General features: G+C 34.2%; 2 protein-coding genes across 2 annotated transcripts; one reads left to right on the plus strand and one right to left on the minus strand.

The window, feature by feature from the left end:
• Positions 1 to 18: 18 nt before the first annotated feature.
• LOC137009426 (dolichyl-diphosphooligosaccharide--protein glycosyltransferase subunit DAD1) lies at positions 19 to 3,312 on the minus strand. The gene is made up of 3 exons (XM_067371665.1): positions 3,042 to 3,312; positions 1,502 to 1,656; positions 19 to 1,238 (listed from the first exon to the last, which is right to left on the minus strand). Exons 1-2 carry the CDS (start codon positions 3,250 to 3,252, stop codon positions 1,526 to 1,528), a joined length of 342 nt encoding a protein of 113 aa, XP_067227766.1. The 5' UTR covers positions 3,253 to 3,312; the 3' UTR covers positions 19 to 1,238; positions 1,502 to 1,525.
• Positions 3,313 to 5,011: 1,699 nt separating this feature from the next.
• Positions 5,012 to 21,298, plus strand: scp2b (sterol carrier protein 2b). Its single transcript, XM_067370825.1, has 5 exons — positions 5,012 to 5,152; positions 7,638 to 7,737; positions 12,395 to 12,524; positions 16,594 to 16,673; positions 20,015 to 21,298. Exons 1-5 carry the CDS (start codon positions 5,058 to 5,060, stop codon positions 20,108 to 20,110), a joined length of 501 nt encoding a protein of 166 aa, XP_067226926.1. The 5' UTR covers positions 5,012 to 5,057; the 3' UTR covers positions 20,111 to 21,298.
• Positions 21,299 to 21,934: the final 636 nt, after the last annotated feature.

Here is a 21,934-nt window from a genome sequence, read left to right on the forward strand (position 1 = left end):
GACGTCACGGGCGTGGAAAACAATAGAAATTGAAATCGATAGAAGGCAGTTTGCTTGAAAAGGTGTGATAAAATGGGCGGGGTTAGTTTAAATAATAATTACTTTAGTTCAAATAGCTACTTCGTATTTAATTTAACAGCTATTAAACCTTCTCAATTGCCATTATTCGCTTTTAATTCATTTTCCAGCGCCAAAGAAGTATAGTTACTTTCCTGAGGATTTGGCCTTGGATTGGGGGCCTCCATACGCCCCCTTGTGGAAAGTTCATAGTAAGTTGGTCTCAAAATAAACAAGTAGCCTAATTTGCATCAGCTGAATTCATCTTTTATTTAATTGACTTTTTCTGTTAATCTTTTTCCATTTACATTTACGCATTTAGCAAAGCAACTTGCATACAATGTATACATTTTTATCAATCGAGCTCATGACCTTTGTGTCAGATGAGCTACAGGAAAGCTTTTTAACTATTTTGTTCCTTTAAATATGGATTATTTGATGCACTATTGAATGCTTTGTGTATCCTATAGCAAAGTTAGTTGTATCCATAGGCTATAACAATTAGATGTTCTTTGGACCACAAAACCAGTTTTTTTTTTTTTTTTTAAAGGATAGGAAAATATTTGGCCAAGATACAACTATTAGAAAATCTGGAATCTGAGAAATATTGGAAAATATTGAGAAAATCGCCTTTAGAAGTCCTTAGCAATGCTTCTCACAAAAAATACATTTTTGATATATTTATGGTAGGCAAATTACAAAATATCTTCATGGAACATGATCTTTACTTAATATCCTAATGATTTTTGGCATAAAAGAAAAATCGATAATTTTAACCCACACAATGACTGGTTTTGTGGTCCAGGGTCACATATGTTCTGGCCACAGACAACATAAGTCAACATGGATTATTATTATTTATTTTTTTAATAAAACAAAAAATATATATCTATATAATGCTTATAATGAAACGTACAAACATGTTTGTTTGAATGAAAATATATCAGACGGACTGAATACTCTTCAATCATCACTGATTATTGGGATACAACAGGGCCCAAGATATTATTTAGCTGTCAAGTAGCATTGGCCAGTTTCAGGATTTGTCACATGCAGTGTTGGAAAATTTGATAAGGTTTGCAGGAGCTGCATGTCAGCGGATGGGAGAAAATACATTCATTTTCTTCTCTGCTTCCTGTAAGATGCATATGCATTCCAGGTTTGGTCATTCCTCAATCAATCTGCATGAAGAGAAGGAAATTCATTAATAAACATGTTTAAGAAAACATTTAAAATGAGGCAAAACCAAATATAATCACTATAAATGGTTTAATACAATGCAAAACTACAGATTCTGGCCAACATTGCTGTATTATGTACAAGAGGTTTTTATTGCCATAACAAAATGTAATATTAAACACTTCAATTGCAAATAGCACAAATAGTGCACCCTATTCCTAAGGCCAGACACAGCAAACTGTTATTATAAACTATTTTTCTTTACCTTTTTATCAGCACACGTGGACACTTAACCAATGAAATTAATAACAACCAAATGAAGCACAGTGTGGGCGAACAGGAAGTCAGCAAAGGCTCTCTCTGGAGAGATGGACAAGAACTCGCCTTTATTCTGAGGATTAATCTGGATTCTCAGACACACTGAAGAAGAGATGGAGACATGTTATTGAAAATCATTCAAATGCAGTAAAAAAAAAAGGGATAAATAAGTACTTTATATATGTACTAAATGTAATGTAGTAAGTAATTTATAAATGAATAATTTCTAAATAATAACAACACACATACACAAAAAAAATTATCCTGTACAGACATGTGCCAATATTCGGTAATCACGATAATGAATATGATAATTTATTTACAATTTTTAAAATTATTATAATGCATTTAAGAATACTTTCCCCATCAACCGTATAAAATGCACAACCACAGCTGTATTCTGCGTCAAAGGGACGCACGCTCAGATGTAAAAAAAGCCCAACGTGCAGGAGAAGCACATGGCGGAACGAGTGAAGGAGACAGCGTGAGAGAAGACAGCAGAGGGCACTGATGGAACAGCAGAAATGCAGCGGTTACCCCGGAAACCCCGCAAACAAAGCAACTGCGCTAGTGAAGTTTTTAAAATGCTTCAAACAGCCATTCATTTTTTGTAATGTCAGTGTTCATCACAGCACCAAATACTTAATGACTTAAAGACTTAATAGGCTATTTATTTTCAAACTTAAACATTTTTATATTTTAATCTGTACTACAACATGCCGTAATGTTATTGTTCAGTAAAACATTGAGACATATGGCTTCATTAGTTAACATGTTAACTCATTATTACCAGACTGACAATGAAAAATACATATAAAGCATTAATTATTCTTAGTTAATGTTAATTTCTTAGTTACTTTTTAATAGCATTACTAAAATCAAAATAACTTATTTAATGGACCTGAGATAAAACTAACAATGATCAGTTGTATTTCTTAACTAACATTAACAAAAAAATAATACTTTCTGTAACAAATATAGCTATTGCTCAATCTTAGTTAATGCATTAAATAATGAGACCTTACTGAATGTTACCTCGTTATAGCCTAATTCTTTTGCACTTTAATCTGTTTGAAAAATTTTACTTTATCTATTTTTGGTGTATTGTATTTAAACATTCAGAAAGAGTTCTTAAACCTCAAAGAGTTCTTAAACCTGTTAAAGGACAACACTTTTTTTGCAACTTATTTCAATACCGTGATAAAAGCTTCTGCAATTAATCGCAACATGAAAATTTGATACTAATCCTGTAATGCCAACATTAGACAACTAAATAACTAAATAACAAGAATGAATAAATTACCTGCAGTAGAGATGGAGTCATGTCATTGAAAATCATTAAAATGCAATTTAAATAATTAGTAAAGAACTTATTTCGATTAAGGCTAACCCAAAAATGAACAAACCATATTGTAATGGCAAAACTGGATAGTTATTGTGCCCATAAACAAATAACGAAATAACAACAGTGCATCACTTAGTCCTACCTGCGAGAATAAACGACCCAACGCACGATATGAAACCAGATAGAAAGCTGTTGAACGGAAACGTCCCGACTAATAAACAATAGAGAAACTGCAGCGCCCCTGTCATCATGATATAGAGAAGATACGCGTCTACCACCTTCAGTTTATTCGGCGTGCTGGACGCGTACTCCTCCAAAAACCTGGAAATGACTGAAATTACTGAATTAGACATTTTCACTATCGATTTAAACGCCAAACACCGAAAACTGACATGTGAGTAAATAACGTTGGCGCAAATAACGGTTTCCTATGAGGCACAGATGAGTTCTGCCTGCAGGGGGCGCTTTATGGCTCAAATTCCCAATCCTCCATTGAAGCGATTTATTTAAATATAATATAAATTTTGCTCTACACTTGAGGAGTGCAATCGTTAACATTAAATATATGCGTAGGATTTATAAATGCCTCATTCAAACATCACGTGACAGTGACACGTTCGGGTCGCTTTGACCGTTATAAATATTTAAAATTTCAACGGCTGTTCTGTCTTCTTATTCAATTTCTACTGTAAACGCAGGAGGAATCAGTGTAACAACGATATTATTGTCGTGTGCTGTGAAGCCGTGATAAACAGTTCCGGTCTGTTTACAAAATGTTTTTATATTAGGATTTAAATAAAATTTGAACTTCTTTTTAATTCACCCAAATTAAGGTTCTGAAGAATTCGACCCTCATGTTCCAAAATTGTTCTTTCGCTGTCATGAGAAGTTACAGAGGAAATGACGTTTTATAGGCCAGTATTTTTTTTTTTTTTGGATAAAATTAATATAGACAAACCACGAGAAAGGCATTCCGAGTGATTAGTCACGTGGAAAATCAGTTGTTTAAATAGCAGATTTATTAAGAATGTAAATAACCATATCTGACCGACAGAAGGCAGCAAAGGCCATCTTCTGTTTTCTCGCAGACTCTGAGGGAGTGTGTGTGCGTGTGTGTGTTATAACTTGCCGCAGGTAGTCGCATTTAACATATCCCCTAAGTCAATACCTACGAAACTTATTTAAACTTCATATGCATGACGAAAATGTGTGCAACATATAAAACAAAACAAAATGATTTATTCTGTTAAATCAAACTCTCCCGCCAGCTAGCTTTAAAAGAATATAACCTAGAAACAGTGTAAAATACTCTTTTTGTGAACCTCTTTTTGTAATTTTGAGGTAATTTATCATTATCAATAGCAAATATCATAGAAAGACATGTTTTTTTTTTCAGTTGGTAGGCTAATAATGCTATTGAACATCTTCATTCATGTTTTATTGTAAATTTTACATAAACACACACACACACACACACACACACACACACACACACACATGCATATATATATATATATATATAAAACATATATATATATATATATATATATATATATATATATATATATATATATATATATATATATATATATATGCATGTGTGTGTGTGTGTTTATGTAAAGTGAAATTCCATTCAAATATATCAGATTATCCAACAAGATCCTAAAGGATAAAATGAAATTCCAATAGGAGTTTTTGACAAGGGATGGTCGAGTTTTTTGCTCTGTTTGAGGTGCTTTTTTCCCTTCTTGTAGTGCTAATTGTTCTTTCTTTGTGAATTATGCAAATAAATATTTAATATCATAATAAATGAATAATATATAAAAAATTATGTTGCTTAGCTAGCATGCCATCCCAAAATTAGCCAATAAATATTTTTCTATCTTCTGTGATAGAGTTAAAGGTCCAGTTTGTGATGTTTAGGAGGATCTATTGACATAAATGCAATATAAAATGCATTTTTAGTGGTGTATAAAGACCTTAAATGATGAACCGTTATGTTTTTATCACATTAGAATTGGCCGTTTCTATCTACATACACCGCGGGTCCCCTTACATGCGAATAAAAACGTCACACTTATTTTGTTTCTTAATCAGTGTTTGATTATTCAGGTCTGGCTCATGGCCACAGAACACGGAAGTAGCGTTCGGATAACGAATGTATCGCCGATTGTTCGAGTGCCAGCGGCCTTCTGATCACCTGTCTGTCTGCAGTTCATATTTACGAACAATGCGTGTCCCTCAGGTGTCAAGGTGAGGATGATGATGATGATGAGATCTGTGTTTACAATCATTATGTACTAATAATCACACCGTGTGTTTAATGATTCTGCAGAGCTGAGAGAGTGTGACAGCAGCTTATGTAGGTCATTTACATGTGTGTGAGCCATTTATTACAAGATTTCTGTTTTTGATTTGTTAAAATTAAATATTCAGATGGTTTTGATGCATTGATCCAATGATTGAAAGGGATTTTTGGTTTATTAGAGCTCAAATTAGTCTAAATTCTTAGGAATGAGACAAATTAAGCACCTAAAATGCACTGTAACAGTGCAATGGTATAATATTTTCATTAAAAAATGTATTTCTTTCTGTGTTTCACCCATGAGAAAACATCCAAGGTCGTAAAATTGTTCTTGATATCCAAAAGAACATTTGTGTAGCTTGTTGAAGAGCTTGTTGTTTTTATCTTGCTGTCTCCATCATGTTTATGTGAGGAAAGTCTCTGAGTAACTCCAAATGTGTGTTGTGAGATCAGTTTGTCCAGAGATCTGAGTGTCTGGATGTCTTCCTGTGCTTAAATATTTGTACTGAACTTAAAACATCCCAATTGCTTGTTTTAGATTGAGTATATGGGAGTTTAATGTCTTTATGACAGGATGGAGAGAGAGAGAGAGAGAGAGGGGGGAAAGTATTGTGGAGAGATCAGAATATGATGCTGACTGGATTCAAAACTGTATGGAAGCTGGTTTCCACTGAATGAAAAATAAAAAGGTAATTGTGACTTTTTTTCTTACAATTGTGAGTTTACATCTCGCAAATCTGACTTTTTTAAACTAGAATTGCAAGTTATAAAGTCAGAATTGTGAGATATAAAGTCAGAATTGCGAGTTATAAAGTCAGAATTGTGAGATATAAAGTCAGAATTGTGAGATATAAAGTCAGAATTGCGAATTATAAAGTCAGAATTGCGAATTATAAAGTCAGAATTGCGAATTATAAAGTCAGAATTGCGAGTTATAAAGTCAGAATTGCGAATTATAAAGTCAGAATTGTGAGATATAAAGTCAGAATTGCGAATTATAAAGTCAGAATTGCGAATTATAAAGTCAGAATTGTGAGATATAAAGTCAGAATTGTGAGATATAAAGTCAGAATTGCGAATTATAAAGTCAGAATTGCGTGATATAAAGTCAGAATTGTGAGATATAAAGTCAGAATTGCGAGATATAAAGTCAGAATTGTGTGAAATAAAGTCAGAATTGTGAGATATAAAGTCAGAATTGTGAGATATAAAGTCAGAATTGCGAGATATAAAGTCAGAATTGCGAGATATAAAGTCAGAATTGCGAGATATAAAGTCAGAATTGCGAGATATAAAGTCAGAATTGCGAATTATAAAGTCAGAATTGTGAGATATAAAGTCAGAATTGTGAGATATAAAGTCAGAATTGTGAGATATAAAGTCAGAATTGTGTGAAATAAAGTCAGAATTGTGAGATATAAAGTCAGAATTGTGAGATATAAAGTCAGAATTGCATGATATAAAGTCAGAATTGTGAGATATAAAGTCAGAATTGCGAATTATAAAGTCAGAATTGTGAGTTATAAAGTCAGAATTGTGAGATATAAAGTCAGAATTGTGAGATATAAAGTCAGAATTGTGAGATATAAAGTCAGAATTGTGAGATATAAAGTCAGAATTGTGAGATATAAAGTCAGAATTGTGTGAAATAAAGTCAGAATTGTGAGATATAAAGTCAGAATTGTGAGATATAAAGTCAGAATTGTGAGTTATAAAGTCAGAATTGTGAGATATAAAGTCAGAATTGTGAGATATAAAGTCAGAATTGTGAGATATAAAGTCAGAATTGTGAGATATAAAGTCAGAATTGTGAGATATAAAGTCAGAATTGTGTGAAATAAAGTCAGAATTGTGTGAAATAAAGTCAGAATTGTGTGAAATAAAGTCAGAATTGTGAGATATAAAGTCAGAATTGTGTGAAATAAAGTCAGAATTGTGAGATATAAAGTCAGAATTGTGAGATATAAAGTCAGAATTGCGAGTTGTAAAGTCCGAATTGCGAGATATATCACGCAATTCTGACTTTATTATAACACGCAAAGTCAGAATTGTGAGATAAAAAGTCTCAATTATCCTTTTATTTATTTTATTTTATTTTATTCTGTGGCGGAAAGAAGCTTCCATAAAATTGCGTACTTGTAAGCCATGTTACTTCATAAAGGGACAGTTCACCCCAAAATCATCCTCATATCAGTTCCATATCTGTACAACTCTCTCAGGAAAAAAAAGATACAAAAGCTTTTCTAATGTGTATCATTTAGGTACTAATATGCACTCTTTAGGTACAAAGGGTGGCTCCCCAGTGACAGCTTTTGTACCTTTTTTTTCTGAGAGTGTGTGGATCACACAGAAGAACCCTCTGGGGGAATTATTCCTTGAAACATATTTTCTTTCTGAGTGTGTCTTTCATGTGTGTATATCTTTCATTCCCAGCTCTCCACGGATCCAGGCGCTGTTGACCAGTGCATCCTCAGGTCTAGAGGGCTTCAAAGCTCACGCTGTCTTCCAGGAGATCAATAAAAAGCTGCATGAGGTACGGGAAGGCTGCTTGGGTTAATTTATCTGAATTTGTTGGCTGTAGTGGTAAAGCCACTTAACACCGCAGCATCTCTGCCTGAGGCTACATCAAGATGGATCTGAATTCAGGTTACTACCCAGCTTTAATCATGTCAGCGATGATCCGCTGTCAGGCCTGTTTTTCCCCGCTGGCTTGTGTGAATGCTTTTTGTTCAGACTGCAAAGTTATTGGGTGCTGAAAGGATCATCATTTCATTAAACCCAAATCCCTCGGTCCGATCTAGACGATCCTTTTCATGTCATTTCATGTGTATTACATACTTTGATGAATCTGCAATATATGTGTCCATCCCCTCCTCAATCTGCTGTTTCATTACCTACTTAATACCTCAAATCGAGGCATGACAGTGTCTTTACCCGCTGAGTTTACAGGAATAGTTATTTTCCACATATTTTCCCATACATTGAAGGAAAAAAATAGGAATTTGTATACACACACACACACACACACACACACTACTGTTCAAAAATTTTGGATTATTACGTGACATTGAACACTGGAGTAATGATGCTAAAAATTCAGGTTTGATCACAGGAATAAATTAGATTTTAAAATATTTTCTAATAGAAAACAATTATTTTTAAATTATAATAATTTACAATATTTTTTTTTTTATCAAATAAATGCAGCCTTGGTGAGCAGAAGAGATTTACTGACTTCAAACTTGAACAGCAGTGTGTAAATAATGTTAAGATACAAAAATCAAATAAATAAGCATAGCTTGTATCAGGGGTTTTCAAACTTCTTCCTGAAATATAAAAGCATCTATTATCTTACATTAAATACATTTATTCTATATGAGAAAAATATTTCTTATATGTTAAAGACAACATTTTATTTTGTTTCCAGAATTAAATATTTTTTTTTAACTATCATGCAAATTAAGATTAACCGTTATTAATTATATTTATTTTTTCCATTAAACTGTATGTAGTTTTTTTTTTGTCAATAAGTAAATAATTATAATGAAATGAAATAATAAAATAATTGCAATTAACATCTTTAAATAAAATAAAATAATCTGCAATTAATTGATTTCTGACCAGTCTTTAGAAAGCAGAATGAAATTATCAAATTAGGTTAATGTAAAAGATATGTTAAAAACATAATATATTAACATTTTTAAAATCTTTTTCTCTGAAAGACAGTATGAATTCAGATAACTTGTAATATAAGTTGTATCGACTACTTTTATGCTGTCTTATTGGAGCTTGATAGTAAAAACAACCATAATATCTTATATATCTAAAATATTGTGTAATGTTGTTGTATCCTTTCGGAAGGGTTGGGAACCACATGAGGGTGAGTAAGCAATGGCAATTTTAACTTTTGTGTGAACTATCCATTTAAAGCCCTCGTTAATTCATCAGTGCCTCGGCCGTATTCAGATTCAGTCTGGGTTCTGTTAGATGCAGATAAAAGATGCATATTTGTTATTGTTCATCGGTGACACACTCACCCTCTTGAGAGGCGAGACACTGATAATCTCACTATCAGCCACATTTCAGCTTCTGCCAAAAAAAAAAAAAAAAAATCAAATAACAGCCTGTTACACAACAGAAGTACTCTTGGGGAAAACCGATGCGCTTTCAAATCAGTTTTGCTCCATTACAATCTGCAATGCAGTGTGTAATTTTACGAGTAATTTTAATGTTTCACTCACCCTGGCAGGAAGGCTGAGCGAGACGGTTTATGCGCCACATTTCGCTGTTGTTTTTCAGCTGTTTTATGACTGTATTGGTTTGTGTAAGAAGCCAGCAAGTAACAAATATGATGGAAATGTTGTTTGTATGCAATGCAAGTGTTTGTTACTGTTTCATCGTCTGTTTTCAAGGTTAAAATTATCCCATTATTTACTCATCCTTAAGCCATCCTAGGTGTATATGACTATCTTCTTTTAGACGAACACAATCTGAGATTTATTAAAAAATATCCTGGCACTTCCAAGCTTTATAATGGTAGTGAATTGCGCTCCTGAATTTGAAGTAAAAAAAAGTGCATCCATCCATCATAAAAGTAATCCATACGGCTCCAGGGAGTTAAGAAAGGCCTTCTGAAGAGAAGCGATGGGTTTGTGTAAGAAAAATATCCATATTTAAAACTTAAAATAACTAGCTTCTGGCAGAAGGCCTACACAAGTTGAGTTAACACAAAAGAGTAACCCCTGATGCGAAGTATGACGCAGGATGTAGGAGGATCGTAAGCTTAGATGCATCTCGCAGTTCAAACAAATACGGCTGACATTTCTCTTTAAAAATGATCGTTTTAGACTTCAAATAGGTTGTTTGCAATCACGTGGTTCTGGTGACGCGCGAAATTCCGGTGGAGGGCAAGCAGTGAAAATTAGAATGGAAGAGATGGGGAAAAGTCCTTTCTTTGCTGCTTTAGAAAGGTATAAACAGAAAATCACAACATATGTTGGACGCGATCCTTTTGTTATGAAGAGGAGCGACTTTTCCGCTGAATTAAAAGACTTTCCTGCCATCGAGGAGACAGATATAGAGGATGTGAAGCTGCCGTCACGCCGTGTTCAGTTCTAGTCTGGGTTTGTTGATCGCGCTGCCTTTCTACTAGTGAAGTTAGAGCAGTATTTTGATTTTCTGTCGTGATTGTGAAAAATGTCACCATTGTAGGTCATTTATGCTGAATCGAGAATTGTAATAGGAACTCACGATATCGTTTGTGGAAAAAAAGGACGGTAATACATTTTCCCCTTGGTTGAGAAGGTGAGGAAAGACAACTAGCAAATGTAATAATGTCACTAAATAAACCCACTGCCTTTCCCTCAAAATAATCACATACTTTGCTGAGTTTTGTATTTGGTTTTTGTGTAATAATTAACATTATGTTTTAGAGTATGATCACTCGGCTTGTGAATGATAATAACTTGCACACAGCCACTTCAAAACTGTTCACGAGCTTCTATGGGTTTGATTTTGGTTGTCATTGGTTGAAATAAATACAAAAATACAGCGTGTCTGTATACTGAACGTGACCCTCCGATTCTCCTCCGTCGTCATATGGGAAAGTGAATATAAAAACAACATTAAAACTAGTTACATTTACAGGCTTCCAACAAATAAATGGATCGACTTCTGTCAGCTTGTTGAACACATTTATTTTATTTGGACATTTTCTACCATACGATGGCTGAAACTGCAGCGCGTGACACTGTTCTCATGGTAACCAGATCAACATTGTGAACAGAATACTACAAAACTGAAGTGAAAATACCAAATTATAATTAAATAGGATAAAATATCTTCTCCTCCCTGCAAACGATAGCATGAAGAATGTGAATATTTAACCAAGTCAAAAAGGTAAGAAGGTATCATATTCATTTAAGTATCAGCAGACGCAAAACGCCATAAAAGGCGACAACTTTTAAAGTTAAAACAACAAAATAAGTTATAAAAAACGGTATAAGTTATGTAAATGATATAAACACCTTCTGGGTTCTCAATTTTATCGATTTGAGCAACAATAAACGATGCAAAACATGTGAATTTTGAGTTTTTGATAGGATTCCTGTATAGAAACATCACTCCCTGCCCTCCAGACTCATTCGCTGCTGCTGTGACATCATGTGCAAAGAACCTATTCGTGACCGGTGTTTTGTTTTGCTCTCTCCTCTGTGCTTCCGCATCCGTCAGTATGTCATGCGTCGGGTCAGAAGTTAACTCTTTCGCTGAAACTTCATAACACACAACACAGTGGTGTTTAGTTTCTGAATGAATCCGGGTTTGGAGCGAATCAATCGAGTGAATCAATGATTCAATGGTTCATTCATAAAGAGAGCCGTTTACTTCATTCCTGAATTAATCGGCCATTTGAATGAATCGAATGAACGAATGACTCAATAACCTACTCATTTAGACATTTACCGCCACCTACTGGCATTTTTAGTTTCTTATTTAGAGTATCATTTCATTAAAAAAAAACAATTTTCCCATATTAATAAAAAAAAACTATTAAAGGGATGAAAATGAAAATTCTGTCATCATTTACTCACCCTCATGGCCGTTGAAGACTAAAAGTTTGTGTGTAAATTTTTTCTAAAGCTACTATTTGTAATGTCTATTTGATGCTTTTAACTCTCATTTAACACAATAATGATTTTAAATTATCTTTTGCAGGTAATTTCTCAGCCAAATTTGATGCGCGATTTAATTTGTGATTAATTAAATGTGTAATTAATTAGATATTTTTTTTCTTTTTGCTGCTTGACAGCCCTAGTTAATGTAATGAGCAATATATATTTACAGCATTTATTATCCTTTGTTAATGTTAGTTAAAAATGTTCATGCTAGTTCACAGCGCATTAACTAATGTTAATTAACAGATACAACTTTGAATAGTAGTAAATGTTGAGATTAACATTAACTAAGATTAATAAATTATGTTAACTAATGTACTTAACTAATGAAACCTTACTGTAAAGTGTTATCATATAATGTATATAAATAAATGGCTCAAAATAAAATTTACACATTCATATCTGTTTGAGGGGACAAAATGTTATCTCTACATTTCAGTTTAACTGCAGTTCACACAGTTTATGGTGGGTGTGCAACTGATGACCTCTCTGACCTGTGTGTGTGTGTGTGTGCAGGATGGAGAGCAGTTTGTGAAGAAGATTGGAGGTGTGTTTGCCTTCAAGGTAAAGGACGGGCCAGACGGAAAGGAAGCCACCTGGATCGTTGATGTTAAGAACGGAAAAGGCTCTGTTCACAATGATGCTGGTAAGTGTGTTATAAAATCGAGGTGGCAGATGCTACGAACAGCTGACATTTCCTAGTTCATCATCAATGTCTCGGGTTGAACGCATCGGACCAGGTGTAGTTAGTTTATGTGAAAATAGCTCTATGGTTGAAGGAGAGGTTTATTTTTTTTTACCCAGTAGAAGTTTGACATTTTCACATCTTACTGAAAACCGCGAACCGTTATCAGAACACACACTCCCAAAAACATTGTTTTTTTGGTTTTTTTTCAGCGTTTATTAAAAAAACATCCATTATGATGAGCCTCATGTTCTATAAAAAGGGATGGTTAGATAATGTTAGACAAACCCAGTTTTTCTTACAAAGCAAGTTGATAGATGGATAGATGGATAGATGGATAGATGGATGGATGGATGGATGGATGGATGGATGGATGGATGGATGGATGTCCTCATCACTTTTATCCCATCTTGAAGTACGACCAAGCGTCAAGTCAAGTTTATTAGCATTCAAAATACACATTGATTCCAAGCAACTTTACAGAAAGTTACAATGTTGTGTCTTTAATGCCTTTGTGCTTTAACAAGTTTTTAGTATGATATTTAACAATGATATAAGTGATCACCTGAATTTAAATCTACCACTGGTTCTTTGCTAAGTTGTAAGAATCAGTATTGAGTAATTGCCTTTAATTTAAGAAGATCATCTTTTTTACTCCATTTTTGCAGTGTCCCCTATTAAATCCAGTCATGTTGCAGGATGTTTTGCCACTCAGTTCAGATGAGGGAGCATTTCTGGTGGGAAAGTGATGTCTATGCATACCCTCTATTTGTGTGTGTGTATGGCCACAGCCATGAGATTAGTGTGAAGGATGAGAGGAAATGAAAATAAGTGAGAGTGTGTGTTCGGTCTAATGACCAGGATCAAAGCCACTCACACATTCTGGATTCTGATTTGTTGTGTAACAAGAGCTAAAGACACCAAACCCACAGGTGATGAGCTGCATTGTCAGGATGTTTCACAAATATTTTTACATCTCACTCCTGTTAGTTTTTATTGAAGCTTGTTTCCACCATGGAATAAGGGTAATTGCGAGTTTATCTCACAATTCTGACTTTTTTTTCTCAAAATTGCAAGTTATAAACTCACAATTGCGAGATATAAAGTCAGAATTGCATGATATAAAGTCAGAATTGCAAGATATAAAGTTAGAATTGCGAGATATGAAGTCGGAATTACGTGTTATGAAGTCGGAATTGTGAGATATAAATTCAGAATTGCGAGTTATAAATTCAGAATTGCGAGCTATAGTCAGAATTGCAAGCTATAAATTCAGAATTGCGTGATATAATTTCAGAATTGCGAGATATAAAGTCAGAATTGCGAGCTATAAATTCAGAATTGCGAGATATAAAGTCAGAATTGCGAGCTATAAATTCAGAATTGCGAGATATAAAGTCAGAATTGCAAGTTATAAAGTCAGAATTGCGAGCTATAAATTCAGAATTGTGTGCCAAGTCAGAATTACTTGTTATAAATTCAGAATTGCGAGATATAAAGTCAGAGTTGTGAGATATAAAGTCAGAACTGTGAGATATAAATTCAGAATTGCGAGCTATAAATTCAGAATTGCATGATATAAAGTCAGAATTGCATGATATAAAGTCAGAATTGCGAGATATGAAGTCGGAATTACGTGTTATGAAGTCGGAATTGCGAGCTATAAATTCAGAATTGCGTGATATAATTTCAGAATTGCGAGCTATAAATTCAGAATTGCGTGATATAAATTCAGAATTGCGAGTTATAAAGTCAGAATTACTTGTTATAAATTCAGAATTGCGTGATATAAAGTCAGAATTACTTGTTATAAATTCAGAATTGTGAGATATAAAGTCAGAACTGTGAGATATAAAGTCAGAACTGTGAGATATAAAGTCAGAACTGTGAGATATAAAGTCAGAATTGCGAGATATAAAGTCAGAATTGCGTGATATAAATTCAGAATTGCGAGCTATAAAGTCAGAATTACTTGTTATAAATTCAGAATTGCGAGCTATAAAGTCAGAATTGCGTGATATAAAGTCAGAATTACTTGTTATAAATTCAGAATTGCATGATATAAAGTCAGAATTGCATGATATAAAGTCAGAATTGCATGATATAAAGTCAGAATTGCATGATATAAAGTCAGAATTGTGAGATATGAAGTCGGAATTACGTGTTATGAAGTCGGAATTGCGAGCTATAAATTCAGAATTGCGTGATATAATTTCAGAATTGCGAGCTATAAATTCAGAATTGCGAGCTATAAATTCAGAATTGCGTGATATAAATTCAGAATTGCGAGTTATAAAGTCAGAATTACTTGTTATAAATTCAGAATTGCGTGATATAAAGTCAGAATTACTTGTTATAAATTCAGAATTGCATGAAATAAAGTCAGAATTATGTGTTATAAAATCGAAATTGTGAGTTATAAAGTAGGGCTGGGCGATGTATCGAATGCTTTTGTCACACGCATTTCTTCAGTAAAGCCGGTTCCCTGATTGCCGCTAAATCGCCATCACCTGCTTTCAAATGAAGCGGCATTTAATAGACAGAGCCGTAGTTCACCGATAAGACACGCAATATCGCGTTCAATATCGACGGCGATACATATCGATATTGAACGCGATATTGCGTGTCTTATCAGTGAACTACGGCTCTGTCTATTAAATGCCGCTTCATTTGAAAGCAGGTGATGGCGATTTAGCGGTAATCAGGGAACCGGCTTTACTGAAGAAATGCGCGTGACAAAAGCATTCGATACATCGCCCAGCCCTATTATAAAGTCAAAATTGCAGGTTATAAAGTCAGAATTGCGAGTTATAAAGTCAGTATTGCATGTTATAAACTCGCAAATTGCGAGAAAAAAGTCAGAATTGTGAGAGGAATAAGTCGCAATTACCTTTTTTATTTTTTTTTATTTAGTGGCGAAAACATGCTTCCATAAATTTTGCCCCTCTAGGCACCAATATACCCATGGTGAAGTTCTTTTTTTCACTAGTACTTCACTGGGGTAAAAATGTTAGTAATCCTTTTTAGCAATACACTGTCGCAACGCCATTGGCATACACTTGCTGCATGTCTCATAAAACATTCTAAAATGTTAATATCTGGGAGAATGAGAAGAGCATACAATATGGATAGACCTGAAAAAGAGTGACGACACAAAAGAAAACTCTGTACGGTTTTCTGTGCACACAGAAAGCTGCCTCTCAGAGCACTAGTACTGAATTGAGCACTCTTTCGTGACTTTTCATGCTCGAACAGACATACTAAATTATGTCAAAATATCAGTTTTTGGTGAGAATTCATCTAAACTCAGTTGGTTATGTCTTAAGTGAAAATAAACAGCTGGGAGAATATCCAATGTGTATCAGTATATTGGACCTGTGCATTCGATCTTAAAGTGATGGCAGTCTAATAAACCTGCCGCTTTCCGTCATTAATGTTAATCAAACAACAAAAGACAAAGAGAAAATCACTCACTGCTCTTGGCTGAATAACTTTAATAGCTTTAATAATGATTAATCTATATTTAATTAATACAAATAAATATGTCTGCTTGAAAGAATGAAGAATGTTGAATGCAGGTTGTTATAAAGAATGCATAAATAATAATTGTAAATACCATGTTTTTTCTTTATGTTTTAATTTTAAGATAAATAAAGACATGTTATTTGTCACCACAGTTATATCTGTTATATCTATATATCTATATTAATATTAACAGGTTACTAGATCCAGGTGTATATAATAAGTTTAGAGAAATGCTTAATTGATGCATTACAATTTAACTAAACCCATTTGATTTTAGTTGACTAAAACAATTCACATGACTTAAATATGACTGAAACTAAATGGCATTTTAGTCAAAAGACTAAGACTGAAACTAAATCAAAAATATGCTGTTAAAATTGAACACTGTTTCAAACTCAAACTTCGTTTTGGCTTGATTTTGACAAAATGACGTCACACCAGTTTGTTTTTCGATTTCTCTTAAAGTATATTGTGCTCTTCAGTGTTCTCCTTTTGTGTTTCTCAGAAAAGAAAGCAGACTGCACTATTGCCATGGCCGACTCTGACCTACTAGACCTCATGACTGGAAAGATGAATCCACAGACCGTAAGTAGTGATGAAGCCAAATCACCAAAACAACCCTATGACTGTACCTCAAATAAAATGAATCATCTATCCAATTTTTCAATTACAAGCTAGCCTGTGAAAAAAAAAAAAATCTACAAAATCTGACAGTTTTGAACAGTAGTGTACGTCAAATTATACAAGTCAAATAGGTCGCGAATGTCATTTCATCCCGACTTTTAAGCATTAAAGCATTATTTTGCATAAAATAAAATCCTTAAAATTATCTGTTTAAAAAATAGTGGGAATGGCTGCAAAAGCAGATCTCTTAACATTTCCAAGTGGTTTGTATGGTTATAATTATGATTTTGGCTGATCGCGGTCTCAGTTTTCCCATTTGGATTAACCACAGAGACTCATCCCACATAACCCCGGTGTTTTTCTTTCTTTGACACTGTCTTGCGTAGGTTTGCAGTAAGAGCTGCACCTGCATATGGTGGTGAATTCAAAGCAGTATTGTTTTTAGCCTCAAATGCGCTCTTATTTGTTTTTTCAAGGTCTGTCTTTTCAGGGACCTCAAATTTGAGCATTGTGTAGCTTCCACCCTCCTTTTGTACATTGTCTTAAACCCACCTCCTGTTTTCCATGAATAATTTCTCCACAGACGCTCAAAAACACACTTTCCCCCTCGCTCTCCTTTTACTAATGCTATTGGCCCATGTTGAGAAAGAGAGATTGTGCGGCCTCCCGTCTGGATCAGAGCAAGTTTCCATGCCTTCAAGTTTCCACGCTTCCTCTAATCTAAGCTCCTCACCCTTCATGGAAAAGCCACAGATGGAGTGAAAGACATTTTTGACCCGTTACAATTCAACTAGCTCAAGTGAGACCATTTAACCTGGCGATGCTCAACTGGTTCAGTAGCCAAGATCACAAATGTTTTGTTTTGTTTTTAGCAGGAGACACATTTTAATATTTAATTTTAGCGATTTTCTTTTCTTTTTTTTTTTAATATTGTAGTGTTGACTGCATTCGCGATTTTCAACCATTCAACCTGTTTGGTTATTGTAAGATATTTATCTATTAATATTTGGGAAATATAGGTCAACAACTATACACAATAAAAACTAAACTATAAAAAGTGCCGTTAATCTCACATTTAAGCCTTTTCAGCTTTTCATTTAAATGTGAAAGTTTCCCAAAGAGTTCCATTGATAGAATGTGATGACGTCATTGTAATGTTTGTATGATGTGTAATTGTGATGGCTGAATAGTAACTGGTCTTCTTTCTTGCATTTGTTTGCATATTGCTAACAAATTCATGGAGTTTTGACTTGGTTTTCTTTCTGGCATCTATTTAATATGGAAGCTTGTTTCCGCCACTAAATAAAAAATAAAGGTATTTGCGTATTTTTATCTCACAATTCTGCTTTTTTTCCTCAGAATTGTTTACATCTCACAATTCTGACTTCAGAATTGCAAGAGATAAACTCACATTTGTGAGAAATAAAGTCAGAATTGCGAGATATAAACTTACAATAGCGAGAAATAGTCACAATTGCGAAATAATTGCGCAATTCTGACTTTTTTCTTGCAGTTGCGAGATAAACACAATTCTGTCTTTTCTCAGAATTGCAAGATGCAAACTTACAATTGCAGGAAATAAAGTCAAAATTGTGAGATATAAACTTAAAATTGCATGATATAAACTCACAATTGCGAGAAAGTCAGAATTACAAGAAAAAAGTCAGAATTGCGAGATATAAAATTGTGACTTTTTTTCTCGCAATTCTGACTTTTCTCACAATTGCAAGAAATTAAGTTAGAAATTAGAATTGCAAGTTATGAACTGACAGTTGCGAGATATAAACTCACAATTCTGACTTTGAAATTTGAGAATTGTAAGATATGAACAATGGCGAGTTATAAAGTTCAAATCTGAGGAAACTTTATGAGAATTGCAAGTTTATATCTCACAATTGCAAGTTTATATCACACAATTCTGAGAAAAAATTCAGATTTGTGAGGAAAAAAGTCGCAATTACACCTTTTTTATTTTTTATTCAGTGGAAGAAACAAGCTTCCATAATTTAACCACCTTTGCAGTCATTATTATTTAACAGTTTTTAGTTTTTTTTTCTCCCTTTAAGGATATGCATATTTAGTGTTAAATTGTGATTTTATGCAACCACAAAGCAAATTCAACACAAAATTCACTGTTCATTCTAATCCACTGAAACCTTCAAAAACATGATAAAGAACAATTTTGATTCTAGATATTTTTTGAGCCTATTTCTCTCAGATCTCTCCATTATGTCTTCAAATACAACTGAGTGGGGAAAATGTGAGTTTTTAGTCATCAAAGGGTTAAGTAGTGAGGTTTGGTTTTCCTCACGCTGCACTTTTTAGTAATATCCATCAGCATGAATTCTGGCTATATTTATCTGGCCTTAATTCATTTTTATATTGTGTAACTGCATCCAAGAAGCTGGGATAGGATGTTTGGGAACAGACTGAAACGAGAAGTCATTAACCACATTCACTCGTGACTCGTGTTTGACATGTTTTAGTTCTACCTGAGTTCTTCCTGTTGGCAGTCATTGAGGCGCGCGGTTGTGCAGTGCTTACAATCAAGTCACTCGCTGAACACGCTTCAGGGTTTATTCCTCCTGCTGTCTCATTGTAGTTCTTCATCACTGCTGTGATGCAGTCATATCACAAAATGTCTTTCTGTGACTAGAGAGCAGATCAGGAGATAATTCACCTTACCTTGAAAACTTCTTCACAATAAAGGTGAAGGTTAATCAGATAAAAATCATTGATTGATTCATTGTCAATTCAGTCATCAAAAGAAATGAATGAATGAATGAACCATATAATCAATAATTCATTGATTCATTCATTGATCAATGAATCAATCAATGAATCACTGATTGATTGAATGATTGATCGATCGAACGAATGAATGAATCATTCAATCATTCATTCAGTCAAATCACCTGATGTCTTCTACATAATGTTTTTTTTTTAACAATGCAAATGCAAAACAAAATCAGTGTCTTCATTGTAAAAGAAAATAATATTGTGCTTTGAAAACTGAGAAATTTTGAAGAACTGACATTTTTTTCTGAGAGGCTTTTACAAGAAGTAATTTGAATATCAATACAATATTACTGATATTAGATACAAATAATAATTTCAAAATCACTGTTTTTCAGGCATTTTTAAATGGACAAGAGACTAAACAGAAAAAATACTTCACAAAATAAAAAAGAAGAAAAATAAAAAAGTCCTCTACAAGGCCACAGAAGAACTGCTATGTCTCAGGAGGTAAAGATCTTCAAAATCAGTATTAATCACTCCTATCTGTCTTCTCGTTCATGCAGGCGTTCTTTCAAGGCAAACTGAAGATCACTGGAAACATGGGCATGGCCATGAAACTTCAAAACCTGCAGCTGCAGCCAGGCAAAGCCAAGCTGTAAGAGGCGGAGTCAGGCTCAAAAAGGGTGGAGTCTTGAGTAGCTCCTCCCATAGAGTTCACTCTATTAGAGTAGCTGTACAGGAGTCAGAGACCAAATGTGTTTCTGCGCTGTAGTGTTCAGCCTCTTTCTAACAAGGGAAAGCAATAGTTCACCCAGAAATAAAATGGTCATCGCTTACTCACCGTCGTTACCAACAAAAGTAGTCCATATTACTTACAAAAACAAATATTTAAACATTCTTAAATCAAGATACATTTACTTAAAAAGCATAGTTTTTCAGAAAACAAGACTTTAAAATAAGAAAAAGCATCTGCCAGTGGGGGTCAGAAAAATAAAGTGAATTTAAATGCATAACAAGATAAACGTTTGTTTTCTTGATTTTAGCATAAAATCACTTAATTAAAAAACAACAACAACAACAACAAAAAAACCCACGTCATTTGGCTTCTCAAGTTATTGCATCTTAATTTAAGAATTGTTAGATATTAGTAGAAAATTACTATTAATTAAACTGAGGAAGTACAGTCTTCTGGAGACAAACTAAATATATTATGAACAGTCATGTGGGTTTGGAACAACATGAAGGTGAGTGAATGATGCCAGAAATCTTATTTTTTGGGTGAATTATTTATGAATCACTGATAGATACTGATAAGTACTATGTAATTAATACTGTTCTTATTAAGATCGATTTGATATATTTGATACAGTTTTCCTTTGACTGACACCCATAACGGTTTCAATTATATGTGTGTGTGGATCGATTTCCCATAAGCCTACCTGCGGTGTTAAAAATGGTGTGTTTTTGCTCTGAAATAGTTTATTGGAAGTGAGACCTGGTTTAAAGTGGCTGCAGTATGTGTGTGTGTGTGTGTGTGTGTGTGTGTGCCTAACTCAAAAACTATCATCACACACACTGCATGGTGTAGGCCTTTAATGAATGAATGACGTCTTGTTAAAATGTAAGACAACATTGAAATTCTTGCTGTTTCATCTTTATAGTTATTCTTCTTGGTTTATTCTGTTTTACTGCAGACAGCGATTATAAATATGTCCATCAAATCAGTGCATTGATATATTTTATAGTATCCTTCAGGTGTTATTGGAGCATCGTTTCATGTGTGTCTCTCAAGCACGTCAGTGAATGCTAAAATACTTTTGTACTAAATAAACTTAATCTTTCTCATGAAAATGGGAAGTGTCTCTTTTCAGTGTCTGTGTAGATGGATGATGGTCTATATGATAAGCCCTCAGTCTGGTGTTTATCACTTTCTTTTGCTTTTGGATCCTAAGAGATTGTGACATGCAGGAGGTTGTAGGTTCGAATCAAGCCGAAACGAACTTGAACTTTGGTTCAAAGCACACCAGGGTCTATCCCTGATAGAGTGCGGCAGGAATATATGTTTTTATAGGCCAAAAATACAGAATATGCTCATATTCAGTCCAGGGCTGTGTTTGAAATCGCCCCCTATACCCTCATTCAGTGGCGAAGCTACCAGTGGGCCTTTTGAATTGTTGCCCACCCAATAAATAATTGGTCATTTTTCAAAGAGATGTCAGAAATAACTTAATAAGCGATAACTATGTGTTCACACTGCCAGCGGCGAGAGCGTCAAAGTGACGCTCGTCATTCATTTTCAATGAGAGCCTGCGGCGAGCTCCGGCGAGCTCCGGCGAGAGCGGCGCATCTTGGACGGTGAGAGCGTCGAGGAGAGTTGAAATCAGGTTAACTTTATGGTAATGAGCTATGACGCGGTTCAGCGGCAACCAATTGGAATGTAGAGGTCCTCGCTTGAGAGGCTTCCGATTGTTTGAGGCGACTTG

Source organism: Chanodichthys erythropterus, chromosome 20 (assembly GCF_024489055.1).
Source record: "Chanodichthys erythropterus isolate Z2021 chromosome 20, ASM2448905v1, whole genome shotgun sequence".
NCBI classification, from domain to species: Eukaryota; Metazoa; Chordata; class Actinopteri; order Cypriniformes; family Xenocyprididae; genus Chanodichthys; species Chanodichthys erythropterus.